At 41.5% G+C, this 25,595-nt stretch overlaps 1 protein-coding gene across 39 annotated transcripts in view; it reads right to left on the bottom strand.

Annotated features, from left to right (window-relative positions):
• neb (nebulin) overlaps positions 1-25,595 on the bottom strand; it is a 283,417-nt gene that overhangs the window by 154,878 nt on the left and 102,944 nt on the right. For 34 of the 39 annotated variants that reach the window (XM_080199424.1, XM_080199416.1, XM_080199415.1 and 31 more), the window contains 22 exons: positions 25,435-25,542; positions 23,640-23,951; positions 20,858-21,061; positions 20,659-20,763; positions 18,852-18,959; positions 18,450-18,761; positions 16,339-16,542; positions 16,133-16,237; positions 15,232-15,339; positions 14,788-15,099; positions 11,821-12,024; positions 10,166-10,270; positions 9,970-10,077; positions 9,390-9,701; positions 6,376-6,579; positions 6,180-6,284; positions 4,848-4,955; positions 4,408-4,719; positions 1,749-1,952; positions 1,553-1,657; positions 727-834; positions 282-593 (listed from right to left, as the gene is read on the bottom strand). In XM_080199424.1, the coding sequence (XP_080055550.1) occupies positions 282-593; positions 727-834; positions 1,553-1,657; positions 1,749-1,952; positions 4,408-4,719; positions 4,848-4,955; positions 6,180-6,284; positions 6,376-6,579; positions 9,390-9,701; positions 9,970-10,077; positions 10,166-10,270; positions 11,821-12,024; positions 14,788-15,099; positions 15,232-15,339; positions 16,133-16,237; positions 16,339-16,542; positions 18,450-18,761; positions 18,852-18,959; positions 20,659-20,763; positions 20,858-21,061; positions 23,640-23,951; positions 25,435-25,542 (4,065 nt within the window). The remainder of the gene's footprint in view (positions 1-281; positions 594-726; positions 835-1,552; positions 1,658-1,748; positions 1,953-4,407; positions 4,720-4,847; positions 4,956-6,179; positions 6,285-6,375; positions 6,580-9,389; positions 9,702-9,969; positions 10,078-10,165; positions 10,271-11,820; positions 12,025-14,787; positions 15,100-15,231; positions 15,340-16,132; positions 16,238-16,338; positions 16,543-18,449; positions 18,762-18,851; positions 18,960-20,658; positions 20,764-20,857; positions 21,062-23,639; positions 23,952-25,434; positions 25,543-25,595) is intronic. The other 5 variants (XM_080199439.1, XM_080199440.1, XM_080199441.1 and 2 more) reach the window with 5 other exon arrangements.

Here is a 25,595-nt window from a genome sequence, read left to right on the forward strand (position 1 = left end):
TCTCACTCACTCAGATTCCCACGGCAGGTGGGAATGTTAAAATTCTGGCCAATGTATTTTAATGATTTACTAAATTAATGTAAACAAATTGATACAAATTGATTACGGAATCAGTTCCGTGAATTTAGAATTTGACTCAAATCTTTATAATTCGATCTATTCATTCAATGGCCAATTTAACTACATTCCCACACTTTTAAATCTTTGATTATAATGATGGTTATTTATGAAATTTGACAACTTCTCAAGAATTCTAAGTTAAATTTTAGGTAGGTACTCACATTGCTCTGCAGGTCATAGGCCTTCTTTGCCTGGATCACGTCGTTCTGGTCTGGCAGACAGGTCCACTGGTGTAGGTATTGTCTGTAATCAATGTCGCTGACCAGGGTCTGGCATTTCTTGGCCAACAGGATGTCCAGCATGTCGACTGGCATGTTGAACTTGGTCTTTGTTTTCTCAAAGTCCTTCTTGTATTCCCTGTCACTCTGAATCTTGGCTACATGCATGGACCAAACCATCTTGGGGTCATCCTGAAGGTTGCGACATCCAACATGATGGCCGAGCTGCTTGCGGTAGGCTGTTTTGTATTTGTACTAAAGCCAAGATCGAACAAATCATGTCACAATGAGTCAATTTAACTTTGTGAAATTACTTTTTGACAATTTTAAGAATGGGTACAGGCATCGCCATCTGGCATTTTCTAACTCAAAATAGAGGTTCACTTACATCACTGGCAATATCTCGGGATGCTTTCGCTGCCTTAATTGAGATGGCATCAGGAAGTAAGTTGTAGCCCTTCTTCTTATCTTCCTCCATACCAAGTCTGTACAGTTTCTATGAGGAAAGGAACAATATTCATAGCACCTGGTTCAAAACAAAAATGGATTCCTAATGTGTTCCTATTTTCATCATTAGTCAAAGTGTGGTGGAGAGAGATCCATCAACTTACTGATGGCTGAAGGTAGCGATCTCATCCCTTGTTAAAAGGCAGGAAGAGTTAGAATGGTTCAGGTGCTTCTGGGGTCCCCAACTTGATTCACCCTATGACCAACGCTGCTTTCGTCATAGGTGTCCCCCACTGCATGCACACATGCACTCACATGCACACACACACACACACCTCTCCTCCACCAAGCTCACCCCTGGATCATAACATGTCAGAAAGACATGACACATTTTGGTACAAGGAGTGAGTAAAGGATGAGCGGACTAAAGGATGTGCAAGAATAGTTGACTTGGGAGCTTTTGTACATAAATTGCTAAATGTGGCAAGACAAGATGAGAAACTGGTTCCTAACACTTGTGTTTCCCTGGATTTTAAAAATAGAGGCATAGAATTCAAGGGTTAGGGAGTTATGACTAAAATTCATAAAGCACTGATCATGCCTCATTTGCATTCTTGGCCTGAGACTTTTCCAGATCATTTATCCCTCCTTTTGCAAATTCTATCCTTCACTACTTGGCTGTCCATTGAATTGTGATTGGTCCTGTAAGTGCAATAAAACCTAACACAGCAAGTATGTGCCATTTCAAAATGCCCTCAAACACTTACATCACTGCAGGTGATCTGGTTCTGTTTTGCTAATATTATCTCTGGCGTATCTGGCATGACGTGAATTGTAGTCTTGTCTGCTTCCCAAGCTTCGACGTATGCACGCTAGTGGGAAAATAAAACCGATATAAAGATTAGCGCTTTGATGGGTTAACATTCAAAGAATACTTCTCATTAACCAAATAAGCAATCCTACCTTGTTCATTATATGTGCGTTATTCTTTGCCAGGGCCATATCCATGGAGTCAATCTGGCTGGTGAACTTAAACTTGGATGGGTGCTGACGGTAATTGCTGTCACTCAGGATCTCTCCAGCTTTTTTCACTTTCAACACATCTAGTGAGTCCAAGGGAGACCATCCAATACCCTTCAGCCACCCAAGGTCTGATTTGTATAGATTCTGGAAGAGAATGAAAAGTTCTTACTGCTAATATGACGTTTACCATTGATATAGAAGATGCTCCAATGTATTTCCCATTCATCCAGTATGAGTGCAACTGAGATGATTAATAATCTGGCATAAAGCAGAATTTCAGAAATAACAGCAAGACAAATTGCTGTTAGTTGAAGAAGCAATGTTGGCCAGCACAATTTGAGATTCTCTTGCTGTCTTTGGTAATGACAATAGGATCATCAATACCATCTGAACTGGGCTAAAAGTAGACAAGTCTCCTGGTTCTGATGGAATGCATCCCAGGGTACTAAAAGTGATGACGGGAGAAATAGCAAATGCACTAGTGGTAATTTACCAAAATTCGCTGGACTCTGGGGTGGTTCCCGCAGATTAGAAAACAGCAAATGTGATGCTACTGTTTAAAAAAGGAGGTTGACCAAGAGCTGGTTACTATAGGCCGGTTAGTTTAACTTGTGTAGTAGGGAAAATGCTTAAATCGATCATTAAAGAAGAAATAGCAAGACATCTGAATATAAATTGTCCCATTAGTAAGATGCAGCATGGGTTCATGAAGAGAAGGTCATGTTTGACTAATTTAGAACATAGAACATTACAGCGCAGTACAGGCCCTTTGGTCCTCAATGTTGCACCGACCTGTGAAACCAATCTAAAGCCCATCTAACCTACATTATTCCAATATCATCCATATGTTTATCCATTGATCATTTAAATGCCCTTAATGTTGGTGAATCCCCTTCTGTTGCAGGCAGGCAGGGCATCCCATGCTCTTACTACTCTCTGAGTAGAGAACCTACCTAAAGTCTAATGAGTCCACGAAAAGATCAGCCATGATCTTACTGAATGGCGGAGCAGGCTTGAGGAGCCAGATGGCCTACTTCTGCTCCTAGTTCTTAAGATCTTATGTCAGAAGAAGCCTCAATTTAACTTCTCATTAAAAAACGTAATACTCGCTCAGTGCTGTGCTGGATTGTCAGCCCAAGTTGATACTCAGATCACAGAAAGTTCTTCATCAAAATGAACTCCTGATTTAGAGAGTATGGTGCAACTGTGTTAGGGGATCCAGATGTTAATCTTTTTACATTGTAACATCTTATACAACCTTTTATTCACTTAGGGGATATAAGTGTCACTGGCTCAGCTAGCATTTTTGCCCATCCCTCGTTGCTCTTGAGAAGGTGGTGATGAACTGCCTTCTTGAAACGTTGCAGTCCCTCAAGCCTGCTCATGAAAAGATCATGGCTGATCTTTTTGTGGACTCGTTTCCATTTACCCAACTGCTCAACATAAGCCTTAATTCTTTTACTGTTCAAAAATGTATCTATTGTTGCCTTAAAAACATTCAATGAGATAGCCTCAACTGCTTCACTGGGCAGGGAATTCTACAGATTCACAACCCTTTGTGTAAAGAAGTTCCTCCTCAACTCAGTCCTAAATCTGCTTCCCCTTATTTTGAGGCCATGCCCCCTAGTTTTAGTTTCACCTGCCATAGTACACCCACAGAGTTGTTAGGGAGGTAGTTTCAGGATTTTGACCCAGCAACAGTGAAGGAATGTCAATACATTTCCAAGTCAGTATGGTGTGTAACGGAGGGGAACCTCCAGGTGGTGGTCTTCCCAGGTATCTACTGTGGTTGTCGTTCTAGATGGCAACAGACGTGGGTTTAGAAGGTGATGCCTAAAGAACCTTGATGAGTTATTGCACTGCATATTGTAGATGGTACACATGGCTCCCATTGTGCATCAGTGGCAGCGAGATTGAACGTACGCGGAAGGGATCAAACAGGCTGATTTGTCCTGGATGGTGCTGAGTTCTTCAGTGTTGTTGGAGGTACACTCATTCAGGCAAGTGGAGAGCACAACTACACGAACGTGTCATGATTTAGCCCCTTCCTTAAAATTGAAAGTGTATAATCATAACTAATCCTATCCATCCTGTAAACAAGGTCACGTTTTCAAACAAAGTTCATAAGGTATAAAGTTCTCTCTTAAATAAAATGAAATATCAAATTGGGTATAGAATATAAAAAAAGGGATCTGGGTTCATCTTTGTAAATGTTTCTTTCACTTACATAGTGACCAGAGGGTAACGTACTCGCAGAATGAAATATTATAACACTAGTAATTGGAATTTTGTTGTATTTTAAACACATATAACAAAAAGAGTTAGCTCAGTTTGCTAGGTGGCCAAAATGTGGACAATGGTTTGATTGCCTCTCTGGCTGAGGTAGACTTGCCCCTAGGGTTGGAAGGCAGCAGCAAACCACCAACAAAGTAGATGAAATATTCACCATTCACATTCATGTCTTTGATACAATGGTCGACTGACCAAATCCACATCCTTCTAAGTTCAGGGTTAAAGAGAATAGTACTCCACAAATTTTCTGACAAACATCTCAAGAATTTTCAGAAGTACTTTTTTACATTTTTGGTAAGGTACTCACATCGCTCTGTAGATCATAGGCCTTCCTTGCCTGGATCACATCAGTCTGGTCCGGCAGACAGGTCCATTGGTGCAGATAATGTCTGTAATCAATGTCACTGACCAGGGTCTGGCATTTCTTGGCCAACAGGATGTCCAGCATGTCGACTGGCATGTTGAACTTGGTCTTTGTTTTCTCAAAGTCCTTCTTGTATTCCCTGTCACTCTGAATCTTGGCTACATGCATGGACCAAACCATCTTGGGGTCATCCTGAAGGTTGCGGCATCCAACGTGGTGGCCTAGCTGCTTGCGGTAGGCCGTTTTATATTTGTACTAAAGCAGAGATCAAATTATGCTTCGTTTATCGTCAAGTTTAAATTCTAAGAGTACAGGTATCAAAAATGCCAATATAGAATCCTCTATATTACGGTGAATATAATAAGGTAAAAAGGTCCACTTACATCACTGGCAATATCTCGGGATGCTTTCGCTGCCTTGATTGAGATGGCATCAGGACGTAAGTTGTAGCCCTTCTTCTTATCCTCTTCCATACCAAGTCTGTACAGTTTCTATGGGGAAGAAATAATATTCATAGCACCAAGTTCGAAACAAAATGGGATTTCCAGTGATTTCGTCATTTCAGCAAAGTGTGAGGTACAGAAGCGTACTGGTGATTCTAGCTCGGGATCCCATTCTAAATCACAGGTAACAAGGCACTGCCATGGTTCGAATAAGCACTAATAGCTCCCGAACAGTGGTGCCTGCGTTCACCCGCTCTTCGGACTCAAAGTCAACAAAGACTGCTCCCCCCAGCAATCATGCTCATCATCAACTAAAATAAAAGAAGAAACTAGCAAAGCATCGCTAGGAAGAACAATGGCAGGCAGAGACGTAGCCTCAACACTTGAAGATCTGACTGGAGTTTAGAAGAATGAAGGAGGAATCTCACAGAAACCCATAAAATTCTAATAGGATTAAACAGGGTAGATACAAGAAGGATGTTCCCAGTGATAGGGGAGTCCAGAACCAGAGGTTACAGTCTAAGGATATGGAGTAAACCATCTAGGAGTTTAAATGGAGCAGGATTGAGAGAGATAGATTGATTTGTTCCCTCTGTTCATTAAATTTATACAGCCCTGTGTGATGCCTGACTGTTGCTGATGCCCAAAGCCACGTGGAGAAAATTTCCACATCCCCACCACACATTAGCAAGACTGCCTCTTGACGGAGATAGAAACACTACCAGAAACGCAACTGAGACTTGCTAAACAGGCTTTTGAAGCCTGCGGTATTAATTTGACAGGTTTATAGAAAGTCCACTCCACCACTGTTCTAGCAACAGAACTTGCACTAAAATTTGGATGGTTCAGCTTTGTTACTGAGCAGAAGAGATCGTTCCAAAGTAAGGCAAAGCAAGTAAGGCACTTGTGCTCCACTTTTAACACAAGTTTTCACGTTTCAGATCTTTCAGTCCTCCTGTCGTAAACTATATACCAATTGAGTGTTAATTGTGTAGAGGTAGTGTGCATCAACTGGAGAGTCACCTATGGCACATGCATATATACAAGAGTGGGTTGAAAAGTGGGTTCTTCTTTGTCAGAGGCGCATGGTATGCAAATCTGTGCAACAAAACATGGAAGTGACTAAAGACTAGGCTCTGGCATTCTTATCTTCAACAACCTGGCTGTCTACTGTGTTTTCAGCAAGCTTCCATTGAGAGGGTTGGTCCTGTTTGTGCAATAAAGCCTCACACAGCAAGTACGTACCATTTCAAAATGCCTTCAAATACTTACATCACTGCAGGTGATCTGGTTCTGTTTTGCTAATATTATCTCTGGCGTATCTGGCATGACGTGAATTGTAGTCTTGTCTGCTTCCCAAGCTTCGACGTATGCACGCTAGTGGGAAAATAAAACCGATATAAAGATTAGCGCTTTGATGGGTTAACATTCAAAGAATACTCCTCATTAACCAAATAAGCAATCCTACCTTGTTCATTATATGTGCGTTATTCTTTGCCAGGGCCATATCCATGGAGTCAATCTGGCTGGTGAACTTAAACTTGGATGGGTGCTGACGGTAATTGCTGTCGCTCAGGATCTCTCCAGCTTTTTTCACTTTCAACACATCTAGTGAGTCCAAGGGAGACCATCCAATACCCTTCAGCCACCCAAGGTCTGATTTGTATAGATTCTGGAAGAGAATGAAAAGTTCTTACTGCTAATATGACGTTTACCATTGATATAGAAGATGCTCCAATGTATTTCCCATTCATCCAGTATGAGAGCAACTGAGATGATTGATAATCTGGCCATAGAATAGAATGTTATTAAAAACCAATTATCATAAACCTTTTGAAATGACAATGAAAGAGCTGCATTTGTATAACAGCTGATTACATTTTTGAATATACTTTGCTAAATGATGACTATTGTTTTGTGAGCGAGTGTGATAGCCAATTTTGGACAGAGCAAGAGCGCAGTAAGAGTGGAAAGCTAAAATGTGTTTGAGGAACAGATTTGAGAACTTCCTGTTGTCCTTTGACAATAATGATAGGATTGTCAGCTAAACTGTCAGAATGAGCCTCGGCTTAATGCCTCATCAGAAAGATGACTCTTCCTCAGTACTGCACTGGTCTGAGAGCCCAGGTTAATCGCTCAGGTCATGGTAAATTGCTCAAACAACACCATTTTCTGCTTTAGAGAGAAGTGTGTAACTGAGCCCTAGGGGGCATTAATCTATGGATGCTAAGTCAACTTGTTTTAATATTGTAATGTCTTACACAGCCATGGTGTTTTTCACGAGTTAGCTCTTTCTTTTTCTTTTAAAATTATTTTTTTAAATCAGAAATAATCTTTTTTATCCAAAACAAACAAAATAAAATTTTCAAGTGAAATTCAAAAGAAGATGCTTTCCTTGTAGGTAAAATTAAATACCAATTTGGGGGAAAAAATTTGTTCATTTACTCTTGGTGATTAGAGGGAAATGTACCTATAGTATGAAATACTGTAGCACTAGTTTTAGGATCATGGTCGCAGTTTGGTAATAAGAAAGGCAATGCAATATGATTTGGTCACAGGCTATTGAGAAAACAGGCTTAAAGCACCAACCACTTTGAGGAGGTCTTGTGGTGCAGTGTGTAGTGTCCCTGCCTGTGAGCTACAAACTCTGAGTTTGTGACCCACCCGAAATCATGATGGCTGAAGAAGGTGTGTTCAAAATACGGTCAACAAGTTGAATATCAACTAGTAAAACTCCTCGGGCATGCCAGTGGCAAGTGGTAAGAGCCAGAGGGACTCCGGGTCAGCCGTGCCTGATGTAGATCATAGATCATAGAACCATACAGTGCAGAAAGAGGTCCTTCGGCCCATTGAGTCTGCACCGCACACAATCCCACACAGGCCCTACCCCCATATCCCTACTTATTATACCCACTAATCCCTCTAACGTCCGCTATCCTGGACACAAAGGGGCAATTTCTTAGCATGGCCAATCAACCTAACCCACACATCTTTGGATTGTGGGAGGAAACCGGAGTACCCGGAGGAAACCCATGCAGACATGAGGAGAATGTGCAAACTCCACACAGACAGTGACCCGAGCTGAGAATCGAATCCAGGACCCTGGAACTGTGAAGCAGCAGTGCTAACCACTGTGCTACTGTGCCGCCCATGTAGGGTGGCACCCCTCAAGCTATTAACGCCTGGTGACAGACTAGTGACCTGTTCCAGGAAAACCCAGCTTTGAAAACAGATGAAAGTCTGCCTTCTGTACCACTAGGTGTGGGAAGGGAAAAAACAACAACAACCAGGTACTTCCACCTCATATTGTTGCTTAAAATAGGTTAATTTACATCTCTTCCATTCTGAAATTGTTGAAAAATGTCTCCTTCACTTTATTCTAAGAATGTTCTGTTCTTAGCAGACAGAAGTCTAAGTAGGGTTTTGGTTATACTATAAGCTTTCTTTGTCTGTAAATTCATATGTTAATATTAAACTGAGTGATGTTCCAGGATTACTGAAGCAGAATGTTGAACTCACTCCCATTAAAAAAAACTATTTGGCCAAAACTTCAGTTTATCCATCTTTATTACGATAGTCATAGAATATCTATAGTGCAGAAGGAGGCCATTCAGCCCATTGAGTCTGCACCTACCACATTTCCACCCAGTCCAAATCTCCGTAGCCCCACGTATTTACCCTGCTGGTCCCCCGACACTCAGGGGCAATTTATCATGGCCACTCAACCTAACCCACACATTTTTGGACTGTGGGAGGAAACTGGAGCACCCAGAGGAAACCCATCCAGACACAAGGAGAATGTGCAAACTCCACAGACGGTGACCCAAGCTGGGAATCGAACCTGGGTCCCTAGTGCTGTGAGGCAGCAGTGCTAACCATTGTGCTTCCATTTTGCTAATGGAACTTGATTAGAAGGAGGGCTATTGTCCGCCTTTGCTGGCCAATCTCTCAAGATTTCATATTTTGATGAGATTCTCTGATTATTCTGCAAGTCACAGGCCTCGTGGTCTGGATCACATTGTCTTGGTCTGGCAAACATGGCCACTGTCTGGGTAATGAAATCTAGCCTATTTTTCTGAACAGGGTCTGGTATTTCTTGAGCAGTAGGAAGCCAACGAAAACATAACTTAGAATAAATATTCACCATGCACATTTATATATTTGATGCGATGGTCAACCAAACCAAATGGACACCCTTGTAAATTCATGATTGAAACTAGCATTCCCCAATGTTAGGATCTTCTGATCAACTTCACTGCAAGTTTCAAATGTATTTTTATATTTTTAGGTAGGCACCCCATTACTCTGCAAATCAGAATCCTTCTTTGGCAGGATCACATTGTAGAATATCCCTTGTCGAATATTCCCGTTAACAAAAAAGAATACAAGTGAAGAGTGATGCGGTCACAACCCAGGAAGCTAACTAATTTTCTTTCGGTAATATGCAAGTTCCATGCATACCATTTATTATCATGTACTCACATCGCTCTGCAGATCATAGGACTTCCTTGCCTGGATCACATCAGTCTGGTCTGGTAGACAGGTCCACTGGTGTAGATAATGTCTGTAGTCAATGTCACTGACCAGGGTCTGGCATTTCTTGGCCAACAGGATGTCCAGCATGTCAACTGGCATGTTGAACTTGGTCTTTGTTTTCTCAAAGTCCTTCTTGTACTCCCTGTCACTCTGAATCTTGGCTACATGCATGGACCAAACCATCTTGGGATCATCCTGAAGGTTGCGGCATCCAACATGGTGACCGAGCTGCTTGCGGTAGGCTGTTTTGTATTTGTACTGTCGAAAAAAATGTCATGACCAGTTTGTACGTCAAGGGTGGAATTATCTAGTCACACTGGCCTAAAAGCTGGAAATTCCCGCCCAACCGTTAATGGGGGTTTCACATTGTCCGCAACCCACCCGCTAAAATTCCAGTGACGGGCAAGATGGGAGAAGCCCAAGTCTTTCAAAATTACTACAATACAGGAAAAGGAAAAATCTGCACTAATATCCCAAAAATTATTCCTATCTATTCAAAATAAAGTTATAACAAAAGAAAACTTACATCACTGGCAATATCTCTTGAGGCTTTAGCAGCTTTAATGGAGATAGCATCAGGGCGTAGATCGTATCCTTTCTTCTTTGATTCTTCCATCGCATGTCGATATTGGTTCTAGATGTCACAATTATCAGTAAGTACGGGGGTTACATTGGAATCGATTAAAAAGCTGGGTCATTAAAAATGAATTTTCCACACTTACGTCACTGTAATTTATTTTGTTCTGGTTTGCTAACAAAATCTCCGGTGTGTCTGGCATGATGTGAATATTCAGCTTGTCCTTCTCCCATGCTTCGGTGTATAATCGCTGCAAAAAGATTTTATTAATGAAAAAGGCTTAATGCAATGATCCCAAGAAAACATTTATAAATAACTTGCCAATTAACTTATTCACGTGACACTCTTTGCACACCACACATTTAACGGCCTGAATTGTTTAGGATGGCGAGAGCTCTACAAAGAATCGGAGGCGAACACATCTCTCCCTACTCCAGCCACCCCACTGACATGTTACGTTCATACAGGCTTAGTCTAAAAACTAGGACTGGACCTTTCAGGAGAGATGTCAGGAAGCACTTCTACACACAAAGGGTGGTAGAGGTTTGGAACTCTCTTCCACAAATGGCAGCTGATGCTTGATCAGTTGCTATCTTTGAATCTGAGATAGATAATTTTTGGTTAAGCAAAAGGTATTAAGCAGACAGACCCGACTGTTTACTCAATCCCACTTCTGTGGAAATTGTAATCTCCCTTCCATTTCCTGATTTATCGCTATTTTTGCAAGTTATTGGTGTCCTCTCTCATGAGATGTAAAATACCTGTTTAATTCAACTGGCATAGCCCTACTTTCCGTTACCAAGTTACACTTTGTATAAGACCAGTGCTCCCTTGTTAACTCCACTTTGTTTAAATATCTATAGAAACTCTTACTGTCCACTTTTATATTATTATCTTCTTTCTATCGTACTCTAGCTTTTCCTTCCTTATCAATCTTTTTGTCATTCTTTGATGTTCATTATAATTTTTCAACCTTCTGACCTATAACTTGTCTTTGCACGAATATATGCTTTCTCCTCAAATTTAATGTGACCACAGAAGAAGCATCCTTTCCTTGCAATTTCTCTTTTTCACTGCAATGCGTCTATTCTGAATTATTCCTTTAAGTATCTGCCACAGGACATCTGTTGATCTATCACTTAAGCAAATTTTCTAGTTCGCTCTACCTAACTCCACTTTCATGCCCTCATGGTTGCCCTTATAAGTTAAAAAAATAGTCTTGGACGCACTCTTCGCTCCCTCAAACTGAATGCAAAAGTCAATCATATTATGATTGCTTCTACCAAGGAGAGGTTATCAATTAATCCTATCTCATTGCACAATTTCAGGTCTAGTACAGCCTGCCTTCTAATTCATTTCAAAACGTTCTGTACTCAGAAACTATCCTGAACTCCTCGTCTACTTTACCTTTATCCATCTGATTTAGCCAATCTATACGCAGATTAAAACCACCCATTATTATCGCATTGTCTATCTGAAGAGGTCCCATTATCTCTTCTTCTATACTCTGACGTACTGTGTAGTTACATTTAAGGGGCTGTACAACACTCCCCGAAGTGACTTATTGCCTCTATCATTTCTCATCAACCCAAACTGCTTTCACATCCTGGTTTCCTAAACGTAGATCACTCCTCTCTAATGTGCTAATGCCATCATTAATTAACAGAGCCACCCCTCCACCTTTTCCCTACTTCCTGAATATCTTGTATCCTTCAATATTCAGGTACCAATCTTTGCCATCCTGCAGCCATGTCTATGTAATGACTATCCAGATCATACTTGTTCATTTGCACACTTTACCTGGTTAAGAGTTTTTGAATTATGCTTTGCCAGCTCCAGGGGTATGGAGTCACCCAAACTGGTGAACTTGAAATTGCTCGGAGGCTGACGGTAATTTTTCTCGCTTAGGATTTCGCCGGCTTTTTTGGCCTTTTCAACATCCAGGGATCCAGTCGGGGCCCAGCCAATGCCTTTCAGCCACTGAAGATCAGACTTGTATTGGAGCTGTGTTACACAAACAAGATCATTTAAGATCGCATTGTAAAACATTTCCTAGTGACATTAATAATTGCGGTCTAAGATGGTTTTACTGCCTAGTCTACGGAAGTAACTCATATGATTTATTCCAAGATTATTTTTGTAACATTAGAAGCTTTCATTTGACACTGATTTTGTAATCTACTGAGTAGCATTGTGAGAAAGAGATGAGGTTCCAAACAAATACATTTGTATCTTTTCTCAGAATCATTGTCCGCATGTTGTTCTGTAACAAGCGATTGAAAAATTTAATGGTATTATTTAACACTTCATTGGTAACTCTGAGGAAGTATGAGAAAGATATCAATCCCACAATATTGGGCAGGAATTTTTAGCTGAAGTAAGCTTGACAATTTTATGGAGCATTTAAGTGTTTTGTTTGATATCTGTCGGTTCATTTTTGCAAAATCTGCCCTTGGCACAGATCCCTGCTACATGGGAGCACAGATAGGATTAAAATATTTGGGCCAATCATGGGAACTATGTCCTCATTTAATGAGTTTCTGTTCTGAAGGTCTTACTTTATGAAATGTATCCAACTACAACGATATGAAATGGTTCAAAAACAGGCATAACAAGTAGTCGATTCATGGAATACATTTATTTTCCCAACAAAATGCCTTAGCCCTAAAAGCAATGTATCCTCTGCTTTCAACTAGGCCATGTCCAAATAAGCCTATCCATTGTTATTGGATTATCAGTGGGGAGGTAGGGTGGGGAGTTCAGTGGTGGGGTGTTCAATGGTGGGGGGGGTGGGGTTCAGGTACACAGGGGGATCTTGTGGAGGAGGTGCAGGTAAGGGGTCAGTCTGTTCTGTGGTTACCCAGGAATGGCTGTTGGATTTAATTTTTCTAGCTTTGTCAAAGGCAGTCGGAACAATCCAAAGTTTAAATCATACTTTTGGATGGTTCTGATTGCCCGATGGAAGTTTGAAGTTTTGGTTAATTTCCAGGCAATCCTTACCTGGAGGCCTCCGGGGCAGGGGAGTGGTGTTGCTTATCCCGTGTATCTTTAGGGTATCTCTCAGTTACAATGCCCCAGGGCCTGTAAGTTATAGGCCATTCTTTTCTTTGCCATCTACTTAATTGTATACTATGGAGTTTCATGCATTTCACATAAAGAATTATAATACAAAAAACTAAGGGGGCGATTTCCCTAAAATAGAAGCAAATTATTACAGATGCTGGAATCTGAAAAAAAAAGAAAATGCTGGAAAATCTCAGCAGGCCTGACAGCATCTGTGGAGAGAGAACAGAATTAACGTTTCAAGTCTGGATGACTCTTCGCCAGAGCTCTGATGTCTTGCTCTGATGAAGAATCATCCAGACTAGCAATGTTAGCCCTGTTCCCTCTGATGTCCAGCTTTGATGGAGAGTCATCCAGACTCTTTGGGCTCACCCCAAAGCTGAAAAATCCTGCCCGAGGTCAACGGACCTTTGCAATGGTCCATGTCCCACCCGCTACGATTCCAATTTCAAATAGTAGCTCTCCCCACAGGTGCTGTCAGACCTGCTGAGATTTCCCAGCATTTTCCATGTTTGTGTGTGCACGGATCTCCCTACATGGGGGGGATGATAGAGTGCAGAAGCCCGCTGATGACATTAAAATGTATGGTCATGGGGTTCCCAATTTTTCATGGCGGAATCCTATTGTGTCACTGGAGGGTGGGTGGGTGGGTGGGGGAGGACACACACCGGCCCTGATTTTACCAGAACGACCACCCCAAAATTGGGGCGGGCAAGCCTCGCAGAATGGCATTCCTCTTTGGCCTTGGGCGCGATCTTACGAGCCTTGGGCAGCCGTGCTGGTAAAATCAGGGCCACATTGGGAAATCTCGCCACTATAAAAGCCAGTTTGGGGACTCTCATTTTATTCTCCGCACCCTCCAGCATTCCCAGCCACTGAAAATAGGGAAGGAAAATTCCCCTCTTAAATTTATGGAACACGGGAAAAAACATTCTCTTCCACACAGAAGAGCTAGGTAACAGACTTTTAAAGTTGAAATGAGAAAGTAGTTTTGCTAATTAACAGCTGATGGACATTACTGACTGAAGGGACCAAGTTAAAGGAATCTCAGGTCTGAATCCAGGAATACAAATGGCCAAGTCTAAAATACAGATAACCCTGATACCCAATTATCAAAGGAACAAGAATTTCATTTCAGACCACCATTAAAAAATGTCCTTGCGGTGGGAGAAGACAATGCATGTAGTAAGCAATGGGGATTGTATAGTTAAAAGTAGGTTCACTAGCACAATTCTGACATCTTGCACTCACTGATTGTGGGAGAGTGATGATATTGCAGTGTGCAACTTTACTCAAGTTAGCTTGACATGGGCAACTCAAGCAAGTTGGAAAAATCTTTCATTGACCAACATTGTGCCACATCTTAATGACTGCACAAATATTGGACAAAGGTTTCATGGCAGGAAGGAGACGATCAAGTTTTTGTGACTATTTTGTGAGTAAAGACAATTAGACAGTTAAGCACTTGGCTACAGAGCGAATGCCTCCAACTGAATATTTTTAGCCTAGAAGTAGGACATTAGTATTTGTACATTCAAACAGTAAATGATGCTGATAAGTAACTGTTACTTTCTATCCCCCGGAGAATAGTCCCGTAAATGAACGAAAGAAAGTAAGTGAAGAGTAGTTGCTACAATGGGCTCACTATCCAGGGAGACATTTCATTGCAAGTGCCATACATTTCATTTATTATCATGTACTCACATCGCTCTGCAGATCATAGGCCTTCCTTGCCTGGATCACATCAGTCTGGTCCGGCAGACAGGTCCATTGGTGTAGATAATGTCTGTAGTCAATATCGCTGACCAGGATCTGGCATTTCTTGGCCAACAGGATGTCCAGCATGTCGACTGGCATGTTGAACTTGGTCTTTGTTTTCTCAAAGTCCTTCTTGTATTCCCTGTCGCTCTGAATCTTGGCTACATGCATGGACCAAACCATCTTGGGGTCATCCTGAAGGTTGCGGCATCCAATATGGTGGCCTAGCTGCTTGCGGTAGGCCGTTTTATATTTGTACTAAAGCCGGAATCAAACGAATTAAGTTATGCTCATTTATCAAATTTAATTTGATATAACTATACTTGGAAAATGCTATGTATTGCTATTCCTAACTTGGCATTCCATAGTAAAATGAACAGACCCACTTACATCACTGGCAATATCTCGAGATGCTTTAGCTGCCTGGATAGGGATGGCGTCAGCATGTAAGTGATGGCCCTTCTTCTTTGACTCCTCCAAACCAAGTCTGTACAGTTTCTGTAGGGACAATAGTAACATGTTCAGTTCCAGTCCAGAATTGCCAATCTTTCATCAATTCCCTTGTTTTTTTCATTTTCTCTACGCAGGTTTTGTGAATCGGAGCTTCTGTATACTTCGATATATAACGTTCTGTTTTTTATGACGATCTGAAAGTTTTCATGGTTATTTTCCCGACACTATTGAGCAGATTGTGACATTTTACTTCGCAGTTTGAAATGATGGCTGGAATTCCCCGGCTGATCATGGCTCGCCACTATTGCCAGCGAGAATGGAGAGTTTGGCGCTCAGCCGAATCTCCCTTCCCTGCAGCGGGATTGGTGAATGCCAGCTACGGGTGAGGTCGGAAAACCTGACCCGATGGTACTTGAATTCACGATTTACAGGTTACTGTTTCAACACCATGCACAGAAGAAAGCTGTCCTGATATATAAATCAATGTATGGTGACTAGTCATAGAATCAGACGGTGCAGAAGAAGCCCTTTGGCCCATTGAGTGTGCACGACATGTGAGAAACAAGTGACCTCCTGTCTAGTCCCATTTACCAGCACTTGGCCTATAGCCTTGAATGTTGTGATGTGCCAAATGCTGATCCAGATACTTTTTAAAAGATATGAGGCAACCCATCTCCACAGCCCTACCAGGCAGTGCATTGCAGATCATCACCACCCGCTAGGTAAGAGATTTTTCCTCAGAAAGTGGTGACAGCCTGGAATGTCCTTTAATTCCATTTCCTTTCTGTGGTAAAACATTACAATCAAGTATCTCTTCAAAATAGCTTCACACACTTACATCACTACAGGCCACCTGGTTTTGTTTTGCCAATATTATCTCTGGCATGTCTGGCAAAACGTGGATTTTGGTCTTGTCTGCTTCCCAGGCTTCAATATATGCATGCTGAAAAATAGGTACACTCATGTTAGTATGTCAATGGGTCAAATAGACTGACTGAAAACATCTGTAATTTCAAAGCAATAAACAGAGTAAAGCAGTTCAACCTTGTTCATTATATGTGCATTATTCTTTGCCAGGGCCATGTCCATGGAGTCAATCTGCCTGGTGAACTTAAACTTGGATGGGTGCTGACGGTAATTGCTGTCACTCAGGATCTCTCCGGCTTTTTTCGCTTTCACCACATCTAGTGAATCCAAGGGGGACCATCCGATACCCTTTAGCCACCCAAGGTCTGACTTGTATAGAATCTGAAAGACAATGAAAAGTTCTTAGTGCTAATGTGACGCTTACCATTTGATATAGAAGATGTTCTAAGGTAATTCCCATGCGTCCAGTATGAGTACAACTGAGATCATTAATAATGTGGCACAAAGCAAAATTTCAGAAATAACAACAAGGCAAATTGCTGTTAGTTGAAGAAGCAATGTTGGCCAGCACAATTTGAGATTCTCTTGCTGTCTTTGCTAACGACAATGGGATCATCAATACCCAAATGAACTGTCAGAAAAAGCCTCGATTTAACTTCTCATCAAAAAACTTAACACTTGCTCAGTGCTGTGCTGGATCGTTAGCTGAAGTTAATTGTTCAGATCAAGGTAAGGGCCAGTGATCTATTACCTTATTGCAAGCTTTTCTCACCAACTATTTAATGTTGGGCAATGCTTTATTTGTGAGATGCAAGATGCATTAAAGTTTCTGGCTTCCAACAGAGTGTGCTGCTGATTCGCAATGAGTCAACTACTTTGGGCTGTTTGGAGGGTGACCTGATGTTTTAATAATATTGGCCATATCCAGGGGGAGTCCTACTGAGCTCAAGTTTTGGCAACATTGCACAGCAAATAAAGCCAACAATAGTAGGGCAGCATGGTGGCACAATGGTTAACACTGCTGCCCCACAGTGCCAGGGAATGAATTCAATCTTGGTCTCGGATCACTGCCTGTGTGGAGTCTGCAAATTCTCCCTGTGTCTTTGTGAGAGCTTTGGTTTCTTCCCATATCCCCAATATGTGCAGGTTAGATGGATTGGCCATCACACATTGCCCCTTAGTGTCCCAAGATGTGTAGGTTAGAAGGATTAACAGGACAATGGGGATAGGGCCTGGGTTTGATGATCTGTCGAAAAATTTGCTCAGACTTAATGGGCTGAATGGCCTCCTTCAGCACTGTAGGGAATCTATAAAAACAATGCGGAGGTATGCTGTTAAAGAAGGAGAATTCTCTTCTGGGATGTGGGTGTTGATGTCAGGACCAGCATTTATTGCCCATTCTTAATTGCTCTTTAACTAAATGTGCTTCAGGGGCAGATAAAAGTCAACCACATTGTTGGGGAATTGTAGTCACATGTAGGCCAGATTGGGTAAGGACAGCAGATTTCCTTCTCTAAACGACATTAGTGAACCAAATGGGTTCTTACAAAAATCAATGATAGTTCCATGGTTACCTTTACCAACACTTCCTTTATATTCCAGAATTATTTTTAAATTAATGAATTGATTAAAAAAGTAAGTTAATTCAAGTTCCACCAGCTGCCATGGTGGGATTTGAACCCATGCTCCAAGCCAATTAGCCGAGGTTACTAGTCTAGTGATGTCCTCAAAAAGTGGTTAGGTTGTGCTATGAATAGTGAATTATGGAGATGGATAGCAAAACTCAACATTTTAATGTTCCGTAGTACTTTTTTATATTTGCAGGATATTTACATCAACAATTCCATACACTAACCCAATGCAAAGCAATACTACCACCAGAGCATCAATACATGTCACAAATTGCGATACAAATTGAAGAAAATAAACTCTGCCCTGCAAACATTAACCAAGTATCTGTATAACTCGTGTATATATCGGTGTCAGTGGGTATTCTTAAATTTGTAAACAGTTACCTTTGAAAAAGTTGAACCTTGCAGTCACTTAATTACTGCTCCAATTTTAAAATTAATGACATTCCAAGCATATTTTCAATGCACAGTTAACTTTGAAAGTGAGGACCCATGGAACAGATTGACCTTAAGCTTCATTTTCAATACAGGGTTGTTTCGAAGATGTTGGCTAATAGCAACCACCTACATGGAGTACATATTTTAACTTTTGAACATTAAAATAGAATCTAGGAGGTTAAAATGGGAAAAATAGTTCTTCTGGCCTCGGATACTCACATCGCTCTGCAGATCATAGGACTTCCTTGCCTGGATCACATCAGTCTGGTCTGGCAGACAGGTCCACTGGTGTAGATAATGTCTGTAGTCAATATCGCTGACCAGGGTCTGGCATTTCTTGGCCAACAGGATGTCCAGCATGTCGACTGGCATGTTGAACTTGGTCTTTGTTTTCTCAAAGTCCTTCTTGTACTCCCTGTCACTCTGAATCTTGGCTACATGCATGGACCAAACCATCTTGGGGTCATCCTGAAGGTTGCGGCATCCAATATGGTGGCCGAGCTGCTTGCGGTAGGCTGTTTTGTATTTGTACTGCATGGGGTGTTTAAAAAAAATTGCAGAGTTATTTCCATTTCCACAAACATTGAGTCAGCAAAATAGGCAAAATTCCATTCTACATACGTCACTGGCAATGTCTCTGGAGGCCTGTGCAGCCTTGATGGAAATGGCATCATTCCTTAGATCATAGCCTTTCTTCTTTAACTCTTCATATCCGAGTTTGTACATTTTCTGTGAAATAAATGGACAAGTTGAAGCAGGTGGCATAATTCTAGCTGATATATTTATAATTATTTGTCATTCACAGCAAAAAGAACGCTTCTTTCCATGGGATTTATCGACAAACGGAAGTTTTCAAAACCCCGGTTTAGAGAAATGTTTCTGTTGCAATGTCAGTGAGACTGTTCCCAAGAGCCTTGACCTCCTCATATCTCCTTCTTTATCTCTGCATCTAATTTAGTCTGATCACACCTCAATAAGATGGTGTGGTCTCCTTGATAAATTGGAGTATTTTCCTCATTTAAAGAAAGGTGCAAATGCATTTGACAAGTTCAGAGAAGGTTCACTGGACCAATACTTGAAATTGGTGGGTTGTCTTCCAAAAAATGTTTAGACAGGCTAGACTCATCTCTGTTGGAGTTCAGAAGAGTAGGAGGGAACTTGATTGATAAACATAAGATCCTGAGGGGATTTGACAGGGTGGATGTGGAAAGGTTGTTTCTTCTTGTGGAAGAATCTAGAACTAGGAGTCACCCTTTAAAAATAAAAAGTTGACCCTTTAAGGCAGAGATAAGGAAAAATGTTTTCCCTCAGAGGGATGTAAGACTGGAATTCTCTTCCTCAAAAGGTGGCTAAGGTAGAGTCTTTTGAATTTCTTCAAGGCAGAAGTAGGCGGCATTGTGGCACAATGGTTAACACTGCTGCCTCACAGCTTTAGGGACGGGAGTTCAATTCCAGTCTTGGGTGACTGTCTGTGAGGAGTTTACACATTCTCCCCGTGTCTGTGTGGGTTTCCTCCATGTGCTCCGGTTTCTGCCCACAGCCCAGAGATTCCAAGGTAACTGGATTGGTCATGATAAGTTGTCCCTTGGTGTCCCAAGATGTGCAGCATAGGGGAGTTAGTTATGTGTGAGGTTACAGGAATAGTGTGGCGATGAGGGCCTGGGTAAGATGCTTTGTCAGGGAGTTGGTGCAGACTCAAAGGGCTGAATGACCTCTTCTGCATTGTAAGGATTCTATGATTCTAAATAGATATGATTCTTGATAAGCAAGGGGGTGAAGGCTATCAAACTCAGAGAGGAATGTGAAGTTGGCCTTAAAGTTAGATTAGCCATAATTTTATTGAATTATGGAGTAGGCTCGAGGGACCAAATGGCCTACTCTTGCTCCTAATTCATAAGAACATATGTGCCATAAGCCATCTGGGCATAAGCTCTGGTATTTCCATTGTAAGGGCAAGATTTTCCAGCCCCTTCCACCAGCAGGATCTTCCAGTCCTGCTGAAGTTGGCATCTCGTGGCAGGTTCATTATAGGCAGGGTAGATGAGGTATGCAAAAGCCCAAGAGACTTTGGCAGGACTGGAAGATTGCACCTGCAGCCAATGGCTCACCACATCCATTGCAGGAAAACATGCCACAGTGGAGCTGGGAACTCCTGGTTGAAGTCTCCCTATCTCATTATCTTTCTCCCCCCCTCTATAATGCAGCTTACAACCCATCTTTTCAAGAAAGCTTTTAGTCACTGGTCAAACTCCTCTTATTAAAGACTATGTCAAATGTTGCATAATATAAGCTCCTAGGAAATGCCTTGGGATAGTTTCCTTTATTATATGTGATGAGTGGCTTACTGAAGTAATTTGCACAACAGAGAATAAATTGCATTGAAACCCCATCAAATGTTAAAAGTATATTGGTCCAGAAGGATGGTTACCTCACTAAGATTAATCGAGTTTGTTTTGGCAAGTTCAATCTCAGGAATGTCAGGCATGATGTGAATCTTTATCTTGTCCTTTTCCCAGGCTTCTGTGTATACTTTCTGTTATAAATGAGAGAGAGGAAATTAGAGTAACAGTTACACAGGACTATGATTGCCATATTGACTGCAGTGTCTATTCGTAAGGTGGCCTTGCCTTGTTCATTAAGTGCGCATTATTCTTTGCCAGGGTCATATCCATGGAGTCATACAAGCTGGTGAACTTGAATTTTGCTGGGTGCTGTCGGTACCTGCTCTCACTCAGAATCTCTCCAGCTTTTTTGGCTTTGACCACATCCAGTGATTCCAAAGGAGACCATCCAATACCCTTTAGCCACTGAAGATCTGCTTTGTACAAATTCTGCAAGGCAAAAATAAAAATCATTTATTGTTTCCATAACAGCAGAAAAATAGTGATCTAAAATATCCACCATTCCTCGCTACTGCTTTTCTGCTGGTTCTGAAGGAGTTGGATGGAGGACACACCTTTGCGCTCCACCTTCCTCTCCAAGGTCTTAATTCTACTGAGATACCAGATGGATGCCTAGATATGCTTGGGCTTAGTGAAGGAACAAATTATAACCTCCACTGGTGTTTTCAGTATTTGCATTGTTGAAACCTTGGATGCAATAGACAGAAGAAGAAATAGAAATCTTTTTGGCATCCAAAGAACATAAGAACATAAGAACATAAGAAATAGGAGCAGGAGTAGGCCATCCAGCCCTTCGAGCCTGCCCCGCCATTCAATAAGATCATGGCTGATCTGTCGCTGCTCAGTTCCACTTTCCCGCCCTCTCCCCATAACCCTTAATCCCCTCTCCTATCAAAAACCCATCAACCCGCGTCTTAAAAATATTTAGCGAGGCAGCCTCCACCACTTCAACGGGCAGAGAATTCCAGAGATTCACCACCCTTTGAGTGAAGAAGTTCCTCCTCAACTCCGTTCTAAACCGCCCCCCTTTTATCTTGAGGCTGTGCCCCCTAGTCCTATTGTCTTTTTTGAGCGGGAAGAGTCTCTCCACCTCTATCCTATCCATCCCATTCATCATCTTATACGTCTCAATGAGATCTCCTCTCATTCTTCTAAACTCTAACGAGTACAAGCCCAGTTTATTCAGCCTCTCCTCATAGCTCAACCCCCTCAACTCCTGAGGCAACAGTCAGAGTACACTGCCTTGCAAAAACCCAAGAATAAAAGAACAAACTTAGAATACAGAAGATTTTAATTTGAAGGCAGAATAACTCCTCACTTGTTTCCCATCCAAGGGCTGTTGGCTGAGTCAGTTAAGTACCTTTTGGAGGTGTTAAAACACCTGAGAGTTTGCTAAGGTGAAGTATTTTCTCTGGCACAGGAGTCTATTAGAGTTAGGTGATATCACAGAACACCTTGTTTCATAGAGTAAAGAGTAATGAAAATCTGGAACTACAAGCCCTAGATAAGCTGTTAGTTTAAATCAGTTGGAAATTTCAAACCTGAGATTGATAAATTTTCATTTTGAGTTCTATTAAGGCTACAGAACTAAGGAAAGCTGATGGAGTTAAAATGTGCATCAAGGATACCCTAATTGAATAGCAGTTTTGAATGGCTTCCTTCAGCTTTTTTATCCCTGTATTCATAAACCAACCTGACTAAGCAGAAGTAAGGAAAAATGTTTAAGAGTGGAAGAGAAGCTGGTTAGATCAAGGTAGGAAGACTTGGTGCAATAGAAAATATTTGAAAATTTGGCAAGCTTTGTTAATGGTCTAGAACCATAGAACGTTATAGCACAGAAACAGGCCTTTTGGCTCTTCTTGGCTGTGCCGAACCATTTTTCTGCCTGGTCCCACTGACTTGCAGCTGGACCATATCCCTCCACACCCCTCTCATCCATATACCTGTCCAAGTTTTTCTTAAATGTTAAAAGTGAGCCCACATTTACCACTTCATCTGGCAGCTCATTCCACACTCCCACCACTATCTGTGTGAAGAAGCCCCTCCAATATTCCCTTTAAACTTTTCCCCCTTCACCCTTAACCCTCTACTTTTTTTCTCCCATAGCATCAGTGGAAAAAGCTTGCTTGCATTCACTCTATCTATACCCATCATAATTTTATACACCTCTATCAAATCTCCCCTCATTCTTCTATGCTCCAGGGAATAAAGTCCTAACCTATTCAACCTTTCTCCGTAACTCAGTTTCTCAGGTCCCAGTAACATCCTTGCAAACGTTCTCTGCATTCTTTCAACCTTATTAATATCCTTCCTGTAATTAGGTGACCAAAACTGCACACAATACTCTAAATTCGGCCTCACCAATGTCTTACACAACCTCATCATAACATTCCAACTCTTATACTCAATACTTTGATTTATAAAGGTCAATGTACCAAAATCACTCTTTACGACCCTATCAACTTGTGACACCACTTTTAGGGAATTATGTATCTGTATTCCCAGATCCCTGTCCTACCATTTACCTTGTATGTCCTACATTGGTTTGTCCTTCCAAAGTGCAATACCTCACACTTGTCTGCATTAAACTCCATCTGCCATTTTTCAGCCCATTTTTCTAGCTTTCAAATCCCTCTGCAAGCTTTGAAAACCTTCCTCATTGTCCACTACACCTCCAGTCTTTGTATCATCAGCAAATTTACTGATCCAATTTACCACATTATCATCCAGATCATTGATATAGATGACAAACAACAATGGACCCAGCACTGATCTCTGTGGCACACCACTAGTCATAGGCTTCCACTCATAGAAGTAACCCTCCACTACCACTCTCTGGATTCTTCCATTGAGCCAATGTCTAATCCAATTTACTACTCTCCATGTATACCTAGTTGATCATCCTAGACAATGTGGGACCTTGTCTAGGATGATCAACATTCAGTTTGTAGCTATTATTGGGAATTTTAAACAGAACCGAATGTCTAAATGTAGGCATAGTACTCACGTCACTCTGCAGATCATAGGCCTTTTGTGCCTGGATCACATCAGTCTGGTCTGGCAGACAGGTCCATCGGTGCAAGCGATGTCTATAGTCAATGTCGCTGACCAGGGTCTGGCATTTCTTGGCCAACAGGATGTCCAGCATGTCGACTGGCATGTTGAACTTGGTCTTAGTTTTCTCAAAGTCCTTCTTGTACTCCCTGTCACTCTGAATCTTGGCTACATGCATGGACCAAACCATCTTAGGGTCATCCTGAATGTTGCGGCATCCAACATGGTGACCGAGCTGCTTACGGTAGGCTGTTTTGTATTTGTACTGTAAAGTAGTTCCACATATTTAGCGATAATTTCCAAGGTTCAGGAAAAACAACTTTGGAATTTAAAATGGCTTAGTTTGCATTAGAACCAATTCTACTCCTATATCCATAGTAATAGTTTGATAAGCATGCATATTTGCAAAAACATGGCTTAAACATCAGTGTTGTTCTCCATGTAAAGGACAGTGTCTCAGAGTGTTTTGCAAGAAAAGTGGTTACTGCAGGAAGAAAATTGGGTGGGTGATAGGAAGGAACAGAGGCTGGAGATAAAAACAAAGTCCAAAAGAAAGACTTTGAAAGTAGGCAAAGAGATTGCTAAGGGTGTTGATTTTAGAAGGAAGTGTCAGAGAAGAGAGAACAATGGTGTGGTTGGGTTTGCAGGGACTGAGGTATAATCCTATCTCAGATGAGGGGAGGGCACAACACAGGGACACAGAGCTGATGGATATTGTTGAGGGTGAACAGTTGATCTATAGAACTGGTACAGATTGGAATTAAAGGTCTGAATCTGTCCACTGGGGCTGCCTATGGGGAAGAGTAGTCACAGGGACCACATCGCAGGACAATGCAGGAATACAGCAAATGCTTCTAATAAGAATGGGGGGATAACCATGGATTGTGTTGCTGTGATTTCATGAGATGCATTTCCTTCGAGTGTCAGCCCTCTTAGGAACAACAGATAACAAATCACATCCTTCAAAGCAGGATGAATATCATATTAACAAGAAATAATTTATCTGCTGGGAAAACACACATGGGAGGTGGGAGTGGGGTGTGGGGAGCAGCAAGCAGCAAGGATACTCCAGGTCACAGACCCCTGTGCCCCTTTCAATGTAAGTTCACAAGTTAAGAATGAGCATTTGGGCAAAGTAGAGTCAGTCAATAACAGGTGGCACAATGGTTAGCACTGCTGCCTCAAAGCACCAGGGTGCGATTCCCGGCTTGGCTCACTGTCTGTGTGCAATTTGCACATTCTTCACGTGTCTGCGTGGGTTTCCTCCGGATGCTCCAGTTTCCTCCCACTGTCCAAAGATGTACACGTTAGGTGCATTGGCCATGCTAAATTCTCTGTCAGTGTACTCGAACAGGCACCGGAATGTGGCGACTGGGAGATTTTCACAGTAACTTCATTACAGTGTGAATATAAGCCTACTTGTGACTAATAAATAAATTTAAACTTAATAGATGTGTAGAAAAAGGTATCAGGGAAAGTTGAAGTGGGCATAGATAAGCTCATGAGGCATTTTGTTAGAAAAAAGAGAGCAAAGAATTTGGTTACGAGTAGATACGGCTGATTTCTATTTAAAAGGGTTGTGTATGCTGGAATTAATGGCTCATTCTTGTTTTGAAAAACTATTTTACTTACATTAAAGGCATTAAGTGAAGTCATTAAAAAAATACATTTCTTATTATTAGAGTTAGATCAAATCCTATTGAATGGCTTAACAGTGGCAAAACAATCACAAAACTATTCTTACTTACATCACTCGCAATATTTGTGGAAGCTTTAGCAGCCGTTATTGGTATGGCATCAGCTCTGAGGTCGTGACCTTTCTTTTTGGATTGTTGCCAGTCCAGTTTATACTTGTTCTACAAAGAGGGGAAGATATTTACTGCCGCTTATTCAGCGCATCAATCTTTTC

The sequence above is a fragment of the Carcharhinus amblyrhynchos genome, chromosome 11 (assembly GCF_965287045.1).
Source record: "Carcharhinus amblyrhynchos chromosome 11, sCarAmb.v2.hapA, whole genome shotgun sequence".
In the NCBI taxonomy this organism is placed as follows: Eukaryota; Metazoa; Chordata; class Chondrichthyes; order Carcharhiniformes; family Carcharhinidae; genus Carcharhinus; species Carcharhinus amblyrhynchos.